The sequence below is a fragment of the Epargyreus clarus genome, unplaced genomic scaffold (genome assembly GCF_041222505.1).
Source record: "Epargyreus clarus isolate Ecla_fem2 unplaced genomic scaffold, WU_Ecla_fem_2.2 ptg000025l, whole genome shotgun sequence".
NCBI classification, from domain to species: domain Eukaryota; kingdom Metazoa; phylum Arthropoda; class Insecta; order Lepidoptera; family Hesperiidae; genus Epargyreus; species Epargyreus clarus.
This window is the reverse complement of record NW_027332232.1, coordinates 11,079-27,500: the sequence shown is the minus strand read 5'-3', so window position 1 is coordinate 27,500 and position 16,422 is coordinate 11,079. Positions and strand designations below refer to the sequence as shown.

The 16,422-nt window shown below is 47.1% G+C and overlaps 1 protein-coding gene across 1 annotated transcript; it reads right to left on the bottom strand.

The window, feature by feature from the left end:
• Nucleotides 1-9,477: 9,477 nt before the first annotated feature.
• On the bottom strand, nucleotides 9,478-11,024 carry LOC140752842 (uncharacterized). Its single transcript, XM_073087199.1, has one exon. It carries the CDS (start codon nucleotides 10,936-10,938, stop codon nucleotides 9,478-9,480), a length of 1,461 nt encoding a protein of 486 aa, XP_072943300.1. The 5' UTR covers nucleotides 10,939-11,024.
• Nucleotides 11,025-16,422: the final 5,398 nt, after the last annotated feature.

The following is a 16,422-nucleotide window of genomic DNA, read 5'->3' as shown; positions in this document are numbered from 1 at the left end:
AGAAAACTGAGGTTTTCGCCCCTGTCTTCGTATACCACTACCTCGTGTTTTTCTGAGGCTTTGAGGCTCCCTGTGTAGTCCTCCGCTCTTCCCTTTATGTACTCCACTACCATAGCGTCCAGGCTTATTACCCTCGGTGTTGTTGCGGGTTCCTCGCCTGGTTGTCCTATTCTCAGTAGCACTTCGCACGCTTGAGCGAACTGGGTCTCTTCGTCGCTCCCTTCGAATAGTGCGATCGTTTTGTTCCTCGTTCGCACTATTTTGCAGCGTTTGTTTGCCATCGAGATTTCGGACAGCGCGTTGTACGTGGTGCGCTTCATTGTAGCCCTGAAGGTGCTGCCATTCAGCAGGGCCGCTAGGCCGGGTGAAATGGCCACTCTGCCTGAGCACTTTGTGTTGCAGAAGCTTATGCCGAGGCGCTCTTCGTTGTTGTCCATGAAGAGGGCCACTCCCCGGATTCTCATGCTTGGCTCCCCTCGCTCTGCTTCATGTAGCAAGTTGTTAAATGCTGCCATGGTGCCGTCGAGGGGGCTTAGGCTCTGGGTGCGGTCCTCGTTTGTTTGGAGCGTGGTGGTTGGCGTTCTTGTGGGAATTGTTACTGTCTGCGATAATGTAGAATTTCTTTTGGCTACTATCCGAAAGATGGAATCCAGATAGTCAAGGAAGTGTGACCTCTTTTCCTCTTCCTCCAGGATCTTCGTCAGGTTTGGCTTCTCTAGTTTGACACCGATTTTGACCTCAGTCTCCATGCGGGTCACCAGGAATCTGGGGCATTCCAAGATCACATGCCAGACTGTCTCGCTGATGTTGGGGTCGCATTCGCATCCGGGGCTGTCTTTCAACTTGAACCGGTGTAAATACTCTCCCATTCCTCCGTGCCCCGTCAAGGCTTGCACATGTGCCGGTGTCAGTTTGGTCTTCCTTACGATCGCGTAGGCTTTGCCCACGTCCGGGAAGAAGGTCTTCGTAACTGACCCGGTGCTAGAGGTGGTGTAGCGATCCTGCCATTTGCGGATCGATTCCTCTCTGATTTTTCTCTTGACGAATGACAGCGGAGTTTCTGCGTAGTCCGGGGTGGTTGGTGTGTTCTTGGCGGCCGATTTGGCTAGCTCGTCTGCCCGTTCATTTCCGGCGGTCCCGATGTGAGCTCTGATCCAGAATAGCTGAACGTGTCTTCCTTCCCTCCTTAGCCCTCTGATGTTTTCTTTTATTGCCTTTGTCAGGGGGTGGGACGGTCTTGGGTTTTCGAGCAGTTCGAGCGAGGATCTTGAGTCGCTCATGATGTTTACGTTTTTGTTTCTGCTCGATCTCGCTTGTTCCACAGCCTTGTGTAGTGCGTACAGTTCGGCTTGGAACACCGTGCAGGAAGGATCTAGACTATAGGTCGAAAAACTGGTCTCCCGTCCGTCCTCCCACCATGTTAGGGCAGCGCCTGTTTTCCCTTCAATCTTGCTGCCGTCGGTGTAGATGTGGGGTCCGACGATATGGTGGGTGCTTAGGATTTCGGGGTCTACGCTCTCCAGCACTTTGTATGTGGTCGTTGTGAGTGCGGAGGGGTGAGGTAGATCTCCATATCTCACCGTCTGTTCCAGTTTTCTTCCAGGTGGTAGATAGTCTATGGACACGTTCTTCTTGGCCTTGTACAGGCTTGCTGATTCTTGGATCCGCAGGTCTAGTGGGAGTAGCCCAGATAGGACGAGTGCGGCGGTTAGTGACACGGTTCTATATGCCTTGCAGGTCTTTTGGGCGAAACTCCTTTGCAGGGCCTCCAATTGGCTCTTGTTCATTTGGAGGTCTGTCGCTTGAGACCATACGCTCGAGGCATATGTCACTATAGGTTCTATCACCGCGATGTAAATTGTTCGTACTATTTCGGTGTTAAGGCCCCAAGTCACCTTCGCGGCACACGCTAGTTGTTTGTATACATCTGCTGCTTTCCTGCATACGGCGGCCACGTGCGATTTGAAGGTGAGCTTGTTGTCTATAATGAGACCCAGGAGCTTCATCTCTTGTACCAGATGTAGTTGCGTGCCCGACATATAGAGCTTTGGGGGGTCGTATTTCAGCTTTTTGGTGATAAGCAGCGCGTTGGTCTTGTGCGGTGCAAATCTTAGCTTATTCCGAGTTCCCCATTTGACTACATCCGCTAGAGCGTTGTTGGCTGATTGCTCCAGGGTTTCCGTTTTGGCGCTCGAGAACACCAGTACGATGTCGTCCGCAAACGCTTGGCAATATACCTCTTTACCGGTTAGGTGGTTGAGTAGCGGGTCTAGGATGATGTTCCAGAAGGTCGGTCCACCGATGGATCCTTGGACGCATCCCTTCGTGGTTTCCTTTTCGTGCGCCGCTCCGGCGAAGTTGATCTTCACCTTTCGGTCTTGGAGGTATGAATTGACCATCGCGTAGATGTTTCTTGGGCATTGTCTCCTTATTAGTTGGTGTTTCAGTGCCGGCCACCACGCGTTGTCGAAGGCCCCCTCTATGTCCAGTGAAACTAATAGTACGATCTTTTTGTTATTGATCTCTGATCGTACGTGTTCCATGAGGTCGTAGAGGGCGTCTTCGGTTCCGCGTTGTGGCAGGAAGCCATATTGCACGCTGTTGAGAGTCGGAAGGATGTGCCACTGGATTCGGCCTATCATGAGCTTTTCGATGATCTTGCCCATGACAGGAAGTAGGCCGATAGGTCGATACGACTTTGGGTTCGTGTAGTCGTCCTTTCCTGGCTTCCGGAGGATAACAACATGGGCCGTTTTCCACTGCTTGGGAAAGTAAGCTAGTTCTAGGCATTTGTTGGAGATCGCCATGAACGTATTCCTTTCGCATTGGATTGCCTCTGTGCAGATGTCGGCCGTCAACCCGTCGCTCCCGGGGGCTTTCTTCGGGTTCGTGGCTTTCAGCACCAGGTCGAGTTCTGCTGGTGTGAAGCTCGGGTCATCCGCCGACAGATCCGCTGGTTGTACCTCCGTCGATTTTCGGAGCTGCGTGTGGTACTGGTTGTCTGTTGTTATGGAGTCCTCAGGGTAGAAGGTGTCGGCGAGGAGTTTAGCCGATTTGTCTGGGGCCAGAGTCTGGCCATCGGCGTCTTTCAGCAGTTGGTCTTCCTGCCTCCTCGCTGTTCTCCTGATGACTCTGTAGATACCATCCCACATGCTCTCTCTCTCCTGCGTTGTGCAGAAATCCTTCCAACTCTTTGTTTGTGCTTCCTGAGCTTTGAGGGTATACACTTCCTTTGCCTTAACGTATTCTTTTATTACCGCCTCTCTCCGGTGGGGTGCAGCGTTTCTAATTCTTCTTTTCTTTTTGATCGTATCTTTTTGGGCCTCTTCAACGATCTTTGACCACCATGGCGGTCTAGCTTTCGCTTTCCAGGGCCCCACTTTGGGTATTGCTTTCTCGCACGCTTCCTGTATGGCGGCCGTGTAGGCCGTGATCACGTTTTCGAGGTCCTCGGGCGTTCTCCCTTCTCTGATGGTGTTCGGGGTGATGTTGTATTCCCCTAGTAGAGCTTTGAAGTGTGTGCGGAATTGGGGCCAGTTCGCCTTTTTCGTGTTAAATACGCGTGTGGTCGCGGCTCTATTTGATCTTAGTGCCGCGTCCAGTCGTATCACGAAGGTGATGGCGTTATGGTCCGATGTTGTTATATTTCCGTCCACTCTCCAGTCCTCTACTCTCCTTAGGAGCGACTGACTACATGCTGTCACGTCTACTATGCTCGTGAATAGTCTGTCTCCCCTATAGGTTTCGAAGGTTGGTGTTTTCCCGGTGTTTAAGACCTCGAGTTCCATTTCGTTCAGGAAGGTGCTGTATGCTGTACCTCTTTGATTTTCTCGACTGCTGCCCCACCAGTGACTCCAGGCATTTACGTCCCCCGCCACGATGATATTTTTAGTTCCTAGTTTCTGGCACGCTTTCCGAGTGCGTACCAGGTATGGATCTATTTCTTGGTCTCCCTCGAAGTAGACTGACACGACACCTATCTTGAGCTGACCCGCTGTGATGAGGGCTGCCGCCTCAGTTTCAGTGACCAGCTGGGGGTCGTCGTTGACCTCCAGCTGTTCGCCGAATACGAGTATCGCTGCCTTCACTGGTTTTTGCCTGTTTTGAGTGCATTGGATGATCTTCGTCCCTGGGTAGTGTCCCATGGCACCTTCTTTACCCACGTACGGTTCTTGTACGAGGGCAATGTGCATACCCTGCTCTCTTGCAGCTTGAACCAGTTCCACAGTTGCCAGCTTTGAGCGCTGCAGATTTACTTGTACTATCCGCAGGCTTGCCCTGTATGTCTTCTTCGGGGGAGACGCTTTATGTCCCTGGACGCCTTTAGCAATAGGTGATGCGAGACCGCGCTATTGCATCCCACTTTTGTCGCTCTGGACATTCATCGCTGAATGCCAGGTGCTTCCCTTCGCCCTTCCCGGTTGTCCGTCTACAGTTTATGCAGACTGGTGCCTCGTGCCCCAGTCTCTTCGGGCATTTTTCCCATGTGTGGGCCTCTCCACAGTAGCTGCATGCCTGGTTTGGTTCTTTGCATACGGCCTTTGTATGGCCGTAGCCCAGGCATTTCGTGCACTGTACGAGCGGGGATTGGTCCACTATGGGTCTTCTCTGGAGGCCGATGTACACTGTTCCGGCCTCCGTGAGTTTTTTATGGATTGTTGGGGAGAGCTCCAGGATCGGGTGGCATTCGTGCGGGTTCCTCGCTCGTTTCCTATAGCGGACGCGAATCGTCCTATCCTTCTCACCGATGTCGTTGAGCAAGTGTTTATTTTGTGCCCAAAGGTGGTCCACTATTTCGTCATCGGTGTGGTAGGACAGGACGTCCTTTATCTTGGCCAGGGGGTTGTTGGTTCTGGCCAGGTTAGGTTAGGTTAGGTTAGGTTAGGTTAGGTTAGGTTAGGTTAGGTTAGGTTAGGTTAGGTTCTTTTTTTTTTTTTTTTTTTTTTTTTTTTATACTCCTATCCTCTAACATTATCAGAGACTTTATTTTCTGAACACCCTTTCATACAAGTTCCCGCATTTATGCCTCTCGCACTTTCTTTCCTCATGCCTTATCTTTCTTTCATTCATCGCTTTTGTACCAGTAATTTCTTTTATTTATTATACTACTTTTTTATTTTCTATTTTATTTTTACTTAAGGGTTCTACTATAAATAAAACAACAATTTTATTTTTATTTCCTTACTTTCTTTTGTTACTATTTTTCTACTATGTACTATGTTGGTCATGTGTATTTTATAATATACATGCCAATCATTTTGTTTCTCTTTAATCAGTTTTGTTCCTCATAATTACTTTATTTGCTATGTACTTGCAATATTTAATAAATTTCTCTCTTTTGTATTCGTCTGCTATGATTTTGTGTATTGTGCTTTTTCCTATTTCCATGTCCAGCTCCTGTTCCATGTTATATCTACGATTTGCGAATTCTGGACACTCCGCTACCACGTGGAGCACTGTCTCCTCCGCCCCGGTGCCGCAGGCGCACGACGGGCTCTCCCTACACTTGAATCGTTCCAAGTATTGGGCGAACCCGCCGTGCCCCGTCATGATTTGGGTCGTCACGCCGCACAGTTCCATTTTCCTGACAATCCTGTACGCATCTATAGTGTTGGGCAAGAAGAGTTTCGTCACGGAGGCCGTCTCTCCTTTAACATTCTTATATCTAGTGAAATTGTTTGTCTTCTTAAATCTTCTTATTTCTATTTTCTTACTTTCTATTTACTTTCTTTTTGGTTTTTATTTCATTTTACTTATAATTATATGTTATACAAAATATAGCTACTATATTTTTAAAACATATTTTATTTACTATTTCTTTTTATTACTACTCTTGCTATTTCCTCACAGTATTTAAGAAAGGTTTTCCTGTTATTGCTGTTCATTATTTGTGCTGTTGTGTGTTTTGTTATTTTCATGTGTAATGCGCTTTCCAGGTCTAGTCTTTTCTCCTCAAACATAGGGCAGTCAAACAGGATGTGCGGCACAGATTCCGCCGCACCAGGTTCACAAATACATGAGGGGTTATCCTTGCACCGAAATCGATTCAGGTACTCGGAGAACCCCCCATGACCTGTCATTATCTGTGTCCTTACGCTGGTAATTTCCATCCGTCTGACTACTCTATAGGCCGCTGCAATGTCCGGGAGGAAGATCTTGGTGATTTCTGCCGTTGTTCCTCTTTTGTACCTCGCGTTCCACTCGTCAATCGACCTCTGCCTCAGGATTCGCTTGACGAATGAAACGGGGCACAGATCGTAGGCAGGAGCGACCTTAGCATTTAGTGCTGCCTCTTTTGCCAGCTGATCTGCTCTCTCATTCCCTGGCATTCCGGCATGAGCTTTGATCCAGAACAGAGCAACAGTTCTGTTCTGTTGGATCAAAGTTTTAAAATTCCGATTGGTTTTAACTGCCAGGGGATGGGTACAGTTTTCCGCTGTCAGTGCTTGAAGGGCAGCCATCGAATCGCTGTATATTGCGCAGCTGGTCTCTTTTCGATTTTTTGCCACCTCACTTGCCTTCCAAATGGCCAAGAGTTCCGCCTGGTAGACGGTACAATATGACGGCAATGCAAGCTTGAGGGCCCTGACTTCTGCCTCGCCATCCCATATGGACAGCGCTGCGCCGACCCGACCCTCAATCTTGCTGCCGTCCGTGAATATTCTAAGTGCGTAATCGCTATTTTCATTGAGCTGTTCCTCGTCTACCAAGGCTATGAACTCGAGGTCCATTTGTTCCGCTGGGTGAGGGGCCCAAGCCGATGGAGCTCTGCGCTCGATCTCCCTCCCGGCCAGCTCCGACTGGGGTACCCCTCTCTTTGCTTCGTATAACGAGGCTGCCTCCTTTATTCGGAGGTCGAGCGGGAGTATTCCAGTCAGGACTAGTGTTGATTGCAACGATACAGTTTTGTAGGCCTTGCTAATTTTTTGGAGAAAGCTTCTCTGGATCGCGTCGAGTTTCTTCCTTATCCCAACCTTTTCTACCGCAGGGGCCCAGACACTGGCCGCGTACATGATCACCGGCTCCACGGTTGCTGTGTATATGGTCCTGATGACCTCGGGGTGGAGCCCCCAGCTCACTTTCGCAGCTCTAGCAAGTTGTTTGTGTGCTGCTATAGCTTTTTTGCTGGCATTAGTGATGTGCTGGTTGAAGGTCAGCTTGTCGTCGATAGTGACTCCTAGTATTTTGACCTCCTTTTTTGTTTCCAAAGCCACTCCCCCCATCTCCAGGCGTGGGGTGTCGCATTTAAGTTTCCTTGTTATTAAAATGGTAGTCGTTTTATGTGGTGCGAATTTTAACTTATTTGCTACACCCCACGCCCGGACATACTCTAAGGTGGCGTTGGCTTTGGTCTCAATTTCGAGGGCTGTATCTCCATGAAACAGGAGGGCAACATCATCAGCAAATGCTTGCCAGTGGTCCGCCCTACTCCTCAGGCCCTTTAGGAGTGGATCCAGGACCACATTCCACAGCACCGGCCCGCCGATTGAACCCTGCACGCAGCCCTTGTCCGTGCCCCTGCGATATTCATGTCCGGCGTATCTGACGGTCACGTGCCTGTCATTCAAGTAGCTGTTGATGGCGCGACGTATGTTTCCCGGGCAGTTCTCTTCCCTCAGCCTTGTTCGGATTTTTGGCCACCAAGCATTATCAAAGGCCCCCTCTATGTCTAGCGAGACCAGGGAAACCATCTTCTTCTCACCTAGTCTTCCTCTGATATATTTCACCAGATCATAGAGGGAGTCTTCGGTGCTTTTTTGTGGCATAAATCCGTATTGGCGGGTACTCATTTTGGGTATCAGATGGTATTTTAGTCGCGCCATCAACATCTTCTCATAAATCTTCCCCAATACTGGCAGTAACCCTATTGGACGGAAAGACTTCGGTACATCGTACGACTCCTTCCCAGGCTTTCTTAGCGCGATCACCGTCGCCTCCTTCCATGTTTTGGGAAAGTATTCGAGCTCGAGGCATTTATTTAGGATTGTCAGGAAGAGGTCAGGGTCATTCTCTATTGCGTTACAGCATATGTCTGCAGTGAAGCCATCGGATCCTGGGGCTTTTTTAGGGTTGAAGGAGTTCATTGATGCTTTTAATTCTCTCATCGTGAATGGAGGGTCATAGTTTTCCTCTGGGTTTGGCACGTGCTCAGCCTCTTTCGCTTTCTCCCTAACTTCTTTGTGTTCGTCATTGTCTTCCTCTTTGTTGTCATGTGGGAAGAAGGCTTCTGCGAGTGCCTGTGCCGACTTCCTGCCGTCTAGTACCCTTCCATTCACGATGAGCGGCAGGTCTTCCTCTCTCTTCCTTGTTCTTCCTATGACTCTATATATACTGTCCCACATACTTTCTCGATCTTGTTTCCCGCAGAACTCCTTCCAGCTCTGAATCTGAGCTTTCTTTGCAGTCTCTTCATACTCTTCTTTCTTTTGCAGGTATTCGGCAACCACCTTGGCGCGACGGACTGGCGCAGCGCGGCTTATCCTGTTTTTCCGGGTGGCTACTTCTTTCTTTAGGTTATGGAGCTCTTCGGACCACCACGGCAAGGTAAGTGTATTTTTGTCCTTTTTTCTGGGTATTGTGTGTGTGCATGTTTGTGTTATTATGTTTGTGTAGAGTGTTACTGTGTGTTCGAGTTGTGTTGTGTTTGAAATGTTTTCTATGTGGGTTTTGTGTAGTTTGTGTTCGTTTGCCAACTGGCCTAATTTCTCACGAAATGTTAGCCAGTTGGCTTTTTTTGTGTTGTAAAGTCTCGTTGTTCGTGTGATGTTTATACCCTTGGATCTTTTAAGTTGTACGTTAAATACGATGCCGTTGTGATCCGAACTAGTTAGGCTCTCATCAACCTTCCAGTCTGCCACCCGGTCCAACAGGTCGGCCGAGCACGCTGTAACGTCGATGTTACTGTAATACCTCTTCCCGCCCCGTATAGTATCATAGGTGGGCTTTTCCCCGGTATTTAGTACGAAGAGCCGCATCTCATCAAGCGTGGTAAGGAGTTCTGTGCCCCTTTCGTCGCATCTTTTGCTGCCCCACCAGGTGTTCCACGCATTGCCATCGCCGCCGATCAGCAGCCGCCTGTGTTTGCAGGTCTCTGCTATACTACTAAGCTGGTGGAGGTACGATCTTATTGGTTTATCTGGTTCGAGATAGTAGGATACCAGGGTTGCGCTCCAGGCTTCGGTTCGGGCTTCTATCACTACTATGTTGGTCGTGATGTACTGTGTGTGCGGAATTATGCTTATGTTCGCGTCAAGGACTGCAATAGCAGCCTTGACGATGCCCTCACCGCTGCACTGGTATATTCGCGCCCCCCGGTAATCCTTCATCTGTTTCCCTCCACCAACATACGGCTCCTGGATGAGCGCTATGGCCGCACCTCGCACACTCGCCTCAAGCATTAGCTCCTCTGTGGCTAATTTCTTCCTCTGAAGATTCGCTTGTAGGATAGTGTACGAGGTGTCAGCTTTTGGGGCCACCTCAGCAATACGCAACTGTCGCTCTTGCTAGCATATCCCACCGCTTTCTCACCGGGCATTGCTGGCTGAACGCGTCGTGATCCACCTGGTGGGACTTCGCCAGTGCACAGTTCCGGCACGTGGGCGGCGTCCTGGCGAGCCAGTCTGCACATTCTCCCCTCATATGAGGGCCACCACAGTGGCCGCAGAGGTCGATAGTTTCCCTGCAAAGCCTCTTGCTGTGGCCGAAGCCCAGGCATCTGGTGCACTGCACTAGGGGCGTTTGGTCTTCTACCCTCACATTTTGCAGGTCCACTCTCATTTTCCCTGCGGCCACTGCTCTGCCCCATATTTTGGGGGAAACGCTCAGGACAATATGTGCGTTGTGTGGATTCCTGGCCCGTCTTCTGTATTTTATTTGTAGTCGGTCATCTTCGTTGTTGAGGTCATCAAATACCCCCCGATTTTGTCTCCTGAGGGCTCCCATTACTTCCTCATCCGTGTGAACGGTGAGGACGTCCCTTAATATCAGGAGTGGATCTTTGTTTTTGACTTCCTCAACAACGAGGGCCTCACCTTTTTCTTCTAGTCGTTTTATTACTTTTTCTCTTTCTTGTTTACTTTTACATCCCACTATTACCTTCCTATCCTTTGCCTTTCTAACCCGTTCTACCTGGACCCATCCTTCCTTGGCATCCACTGCTTTCCTGACCTTCTCCATCACTTCCTCTCCGGTCTCCGTCTCATCCTTTGAGGTTATTATTATTGAATGGAGCGTGGTTTTTTCTAAGTTACTTTTGTTTGTTTTCAGAGTGTCTGCGTATGTTGGTCTTTCATCTTGTTGTTTTAATATTATATCTCTGAGTTTTTCCATCTCTATTTTGTTTTCTTTAAGTAATTCCATGTGTTCTTGGAGCTTTTTGTTTAGGTCTTTCATAGTGTCTGCACCCATTTCCCTATTTTGTTTGGTTCCAGCCTTTTCCGTTTCCTCGTCCGCGTTTCCTTTTTCCCCCTCTTTATTTGGATCTTCTTGCGTTTTCCTATGTTGTTCCTCCGCTTCTTTATATAATCTGTGTAGGTTATTTAATGCTTGCTTTATCGTCTCCTTTAGGTCGCCTTTCAAGTTCCTTGATTCGGTCAAGGCCGTGTGGCCCTTTCCGAACCAGGATCTTGCCATTTCTGCCCTTTCGTTCGGAGACATGTCTAGCTGCTGTCTCATTTTGGGAGAGAACGCTGTTTTATTTATTTTTACCCCTTGATCTCTTTTTAGCTTCTTTGTTCCAGGTGGTATAGCGGATGTTGTAGGTGTGGGGGAAGGGGTTCTAGTGTTTGTTCTCCTTTGTCCTGTCGTCTCTTGACTCTCAGGTACTCCCGCTTCCCATTCCCCAATACTCCGTCTCACATTCATTTCAGGCTGTGGCGACTTTGCTTGTGCCGGAGGTTCTTTTTGGTTTTGTTTCGCGGGAGTTCTGTATCCAAACATGTTTTTTAATTTATACCTTTTTGTTTCAGATTCTACTGGTACGAGTCAGCGTACTCCGCTCCGTGTGTAGGTAAGTTCTTATGTTTATGTTGTTATGTGTGTGTGTGTGTGTGTGTGTGTGTATGTGTGTGTGTGTGTGTGTGTGTGTGTGTGTGTGTGTGTGTGTGCGTATGTGCGTGTATGTGTTGTGTGCTTGTGTAAGTGAGTGCGTGTGTATATTTGTGTATATGTACGTGTAGTCTAGTGTCAACTAATTTGTGCAACTTGTGCACAGTCCTATTCTAAGATAAAGTTAAATAATATAATGTAACACGGTACAGTAATAGCAGAGTTTTAGGTTATAAAACAAAATAAAAATATATAAAGAATTTTTAATACTAGTGAAAGCACCCAATAAGATGCAGTCGAATATGTAGAGTCAATCTACCGTTATATATTTGTTCGTGCACCAGTGCACGGTCATTAGTTCTAAAATTTATACACTATAAATCTTTATATTTACAAAAAATTTTTCACAATTTGTGGGCTCTACGTAGAGCCTCCTTGAGAGCCCAAGCTTGTAGCTCTCGTCGAGCCCTCCCGAATGACCCCAAACTCGGGTACTCTCGCACCACGGGTTCCGGAGATAGGGCCTTGTAAAAATCCTGATTTTCAGGCAAGATGGCCGCGCTAGATGTTTAATTTGTTGTATCTCCGGAACGGGTGGGCCGATTTTCCCCGGGTTTTGGGCACCGCCGAGGGCGCGCCGAGCCCTACCGACCGGATCTGTTTTCAGGCCTGAAAAAATTTTTTCTCCTGAAACCTGAAAAGACGATGCCAGTCCGGTTCCGGGACGCGGGGGTTGTATTGCGCCGAAAACCCCGACTCGCTACGACTCACCGTTCGGAAAACACAGAGACTTGAAGTTTTCCAAGATGGCCGCCACGGTTGTCAATCTACAACTTTGGCCAGCTGTATCTCCCGTCCAGATTGCCGCAAAGAGCCCGAGTTTGGGTTCTCCGGAACCGGGCTGACCTCCCCTACGCGTTTCGACAGCCGCCCGACACCCGAAAATTTACGTGCTCCAAATTGCCTGAAAACTTCAGGGATGGTAGTTAAGTTTCTCCTGAACCAGAATCCGAAATTCGCAGTTTCCTGTGAGTTTCGGTTCAGGAGTAATAGCAATTTGAAGATTCCCAAAATGGCGGACAGCTGTCAAAATCGAATTTAAGATCGCGATTTCTCCGGTTCTAGGCGTCCGATCGACTCCGGGTTTTGGGCCCTAGGGTTGGCCGCTCCTAAAGTTTTACGTGGGAGTAGTTTCAGCCTGAAAAATTTCTCAGGCCTGAAAAATCCTACAAATGGTTCTATCTTATTCTACTAATAAAGCCGCGTTCCACCCAAAAAACCGCTTTTCTCTACGATAATTGTATCCGGTGCTATTTATATTTAAAAATTTACCACTGAAAATTAAAATGGCTGAAAATTTCTATTTTCTTTAATTTTAGAGATTTTTGGGGCAAGTTTGGGCTTGATTAGCTTCCAATATACTGTTAAATACTATTTCTAGCTTTATATTTTTGAATTTATGATTAATTTTCTATTTAATTACATAAAACACTAAAAATTTAATATCTTCGGTATTTTCAGTCTGAAAATTCTGAAAAAAATATTAGAATTTTTGGAAAAATGTGTACTTTCGAATGCTATCTTTTCCAAAATTACTTTCTGGTTAGGTTAGGTTAGGTTAGGTTAGGTTAGGTTAGGTTAGGTTAGGTTAGGTTAGGTTAGGTTAGGTTAGGTTAGGTTAGGTTAGGTTAGGTTAGGTTAGGTTAGGTTAGGTTAGGTTAGGTTAGGTTAGGTTAGGTTAGGTTAGGTTAGGTTAGGTTAGGTTAGGTTAGGTTAGGTTTTTTTTTTTTTTTTTTTTTTTTTTTATTAATACGTCTTGAATCACTTTTGACAGGTATAATTGCACAAATTAAGAAAATATTTTTGATTCAACGATCTGTATTATGATTTACAAAGGGCAGATCTGTGAGTCAGGAGATGCGATTGGATACATTCCCCAGACCCAAGATCTCCCGGGACACACGAGATATGTACGATGTAACACAAGAAATAGAAATAGAATCAAATGAAATCAAATGCTCTGCAACAGCAACAAATAAATTACAAGGAAATCGGCGAAGAAAACAAAAAGTGTATATATATAACAAATACAAAAAGTGTATATAAGAAGTCAGTGCATAAGAATATAAAAGTAAATCCTTTCGTATGCTCGATCCCGCATATGCGAATTAAGAGTCCAGGTGTCCGCGCCCCGCGATTTGATACAGTGCGCTTCCACCTGGACCCGATTGATGCATTCTGTACTCAGGATTTACGCCAATAGACAACAGAACTACTAGAGGAAAGTAAAAATACTCCACATTCATAAATCGTTCTGCGTGCGCGATCTCGCATATGCGAATTAAGAGTCCATATGTCCACTCCCCGCGATTTGATACAGTGAGCTTTCACATGGACCCGATCGTTACACTTAAGGCAGACGAATCATGAATGTGGTGCAAGTGAGGCATGAAGTATATATACTTAAATGTTCTCAATTCTCTGCATGCACCATCTTGCATATGCGAAATTAAGAGTCCATGTGTCCACGCATCGCTATTTGATACGTTGCGCTTTCACATGGACCCGATAGATGCATTTGTTACAGAGTAGTGATCTATCTTACTAACTGGGCAGAGCAAATGGCCAAGAACAAAAGAGAGAGACAGATGAAATTGATATGTATAAGATTGGTGTATATATATTTATGAAATATAAAATTGACTATTACTATTACGGTGTATGATCCCATGACGAATTAAGAGAGCATGCCTCGCCGCTCCGCTATTTGATACGTTACGGAGGGGCATGTCTCGATCGATACATTCTAGGTTGGGCTATTTTAATTTAATTTGACGAGAGTAAGAATAAAAATATTGAATGATTATGTATATATATATATAAATTAAAGCTATTGCGATGCATGATCTCATGAAGAATTAAGAGAACAAGCTCCGCCGCTCCGCTATTTGATACGTTACGGCGGGGCATGTCTCGATCAATGCATTTAAAAAGGCTATTTGAACAAGTAACAAGTGATGTATATAAATATATAGAACGAAATGAATATGAATGATATAAACAAATTGGCGTGAAACAACTGATAATAATGGAGAATTGATTCAATAACTGTCGACGTTCGCATATTATTGGTTGTTTTGATTGTGCCCGTAATCGACTCTATTGTCGATTCTGGTCCTAATTGAGCGCACTATGGGACAGGCATTGGATGTCGCGGCATGTGTGGTGCTGTCACTGGTCTTAAATTGCACATTTCGTTTGACGCAGTGGTAGCATTTACTATCCTTCGTCCTGTTAGGGCATTGGCCGACCACGTGCGAATCAGCACAGTGCGCACAGTGTTCTTCAGCCGATGGACACTTGGTCTTGGTGTGCCCGAAGTCGAGGCACCTGTGGCACTGGACAAAAGGTGAAAAATTGTCCACTCGCACACGCTGGTGATCGACACATACACGCCCCAACTGAACAAGCGTGCGCCAAACGATCGGCTTGGCTTGCAGCACCACGTTGTATAGCTGCGGGTTCCGGTTCTGCCTCAAGAACCGGACACGAAGGTCGTCCCTTTCCTTCACCACGCTGTGCAGCTCTTTGTTTTGTTTGCACATTACAGCGACCAGCTCCCCCTCAGATACATCTCGAGACACCCCCTTGAGGATGGCCATAGGCGACAGACGGCGAGCAGGCTCGACAGCAACGTCTTTGGCCCCACTGAGTCTCTCCAAGGTGTCTGCCCGTTGCGCGTCCGTTTCAAACTCTATGCGTAGTTTGTTGTGAGACACTGTTTGGACGCGCACCGGAGCGAAATTCGACTCCTTGAAAGAGATGCTCCTCCTCCACGCCTCGATAGCCGCCTGCTTGGTGGTCACGGGGGTGTTCGGCGTGACGATGATGGCCGGTCTGGTCGTGGGCAACAGCTGAGAGCCATTGCCTCGCGGCTTTAAAGCGCTTCCAGAAGCAGCGGCCTGGGCGTACGATGGGCGGCCCGGATCAGTCGGAGCAACAGGCTGCCTCGTGCGTGGCTCTAACTTTGCAAAATTGCGTAGCTCCTCACGCACGCAGGCAACTATCTCTTTCCTCAGACTGTCCGAGGATAGAGGCGGAGCAGGGGTAACTGAGGCGGGGACAGCCACGTTAGAGGTAGTGGCAGATGTTGTCGACATATTTTCGAGCACTAAGGTGGCTCTTCGAATTTCCTCGGCGGCAGCGCAAATCAGGCGTTTATTTACTGCGGTCACGCTTTTGCCCGCAGTGACCGCCGAGGTGATGCAAGATGCCAACTTTCTAACCACCTCTATGTATCCATCCCTGCCCACGATCTCGGCCGCTGTAGCCGGTAACTCCGGCGGAACGATGTTCGGAGCCATTTTTAATTGTATGTAATAGATGTGGAAGCGAAAGGGAATCGATTCCGCGAATCGTCAAAAATTCGAGTCACGCAACCGATTCTCGTCCACTTAAGTGAATAAATTGAGGGTGGGTGGGCGGGCAAACTTTTTCAGATTTTCAAATTTGGAAGTGGAATTGCCGAAGAACGGCGCGGCGGAGAGGGGTGAAAGAGGTGTCGACGGGTAGGGGAGGAAGTCTAGTTTGCGGGAAAAGAAGAATGAACGCGATCGGTTCAGCGGCGGCGGAGAAATCGACAGAAAACAAGAAGTGTGGTATTCCAAAAAGTGAAAAATTGAATACTATTAAAAATTGAAAATTAAAATTATCCAAAACGCACAAAATTGGTGTTGGCTGAAAGGTCTCGACGAGACGGAAACGTTGGTATCAAAATCAAAACAATTGGTCCACAAACGGCAGAGTTGCTTGGGTTCAAAGATTGAGTTGGAATATTTGTACGTGGAAACGGGACTTCACCACTATGGTTCGGTAAGTACGTTACAAAATAATTTTCTGATTTCTTTCAGAAACTGCTTCGGGACGGGTGCGGACAAGCTAAGGTAAGTAGGAAAACGTGTTTTATTTAATATAAATGTGTAAATTTTGATAAAAAGTGATGTTTTAAAAGCGGCAAATTTTTCAGATTTTCAAATTTGGAAGTGGAATTGCCGAAGAACGGCGCGGCGGAGAGGGGTGAAAGAGGTGTCGACGGGTAGGGGAGGAAGTCTAGTTTGCGGGAAAAGAAGAATGAACGCGATCGGTTCAGCGGCGGCGGAGAAATCGACAGAAAACAAGAAGTGTGGTATTCCAAAAAGTGAAAAATTGAATACTATTAAAAATTGAAAATTAAAATTATCCAAAACGCACAAAATTGGTGTTGGCTGAAAGGTCTCGACGAGACGGAAACGTTGGTATCAAAATCAAAACAATTGGTCCACAAACGGCAGAGTTGCTTGGGTTCAAAGATTGAGTTGGAATATTTGTACGTGGAAA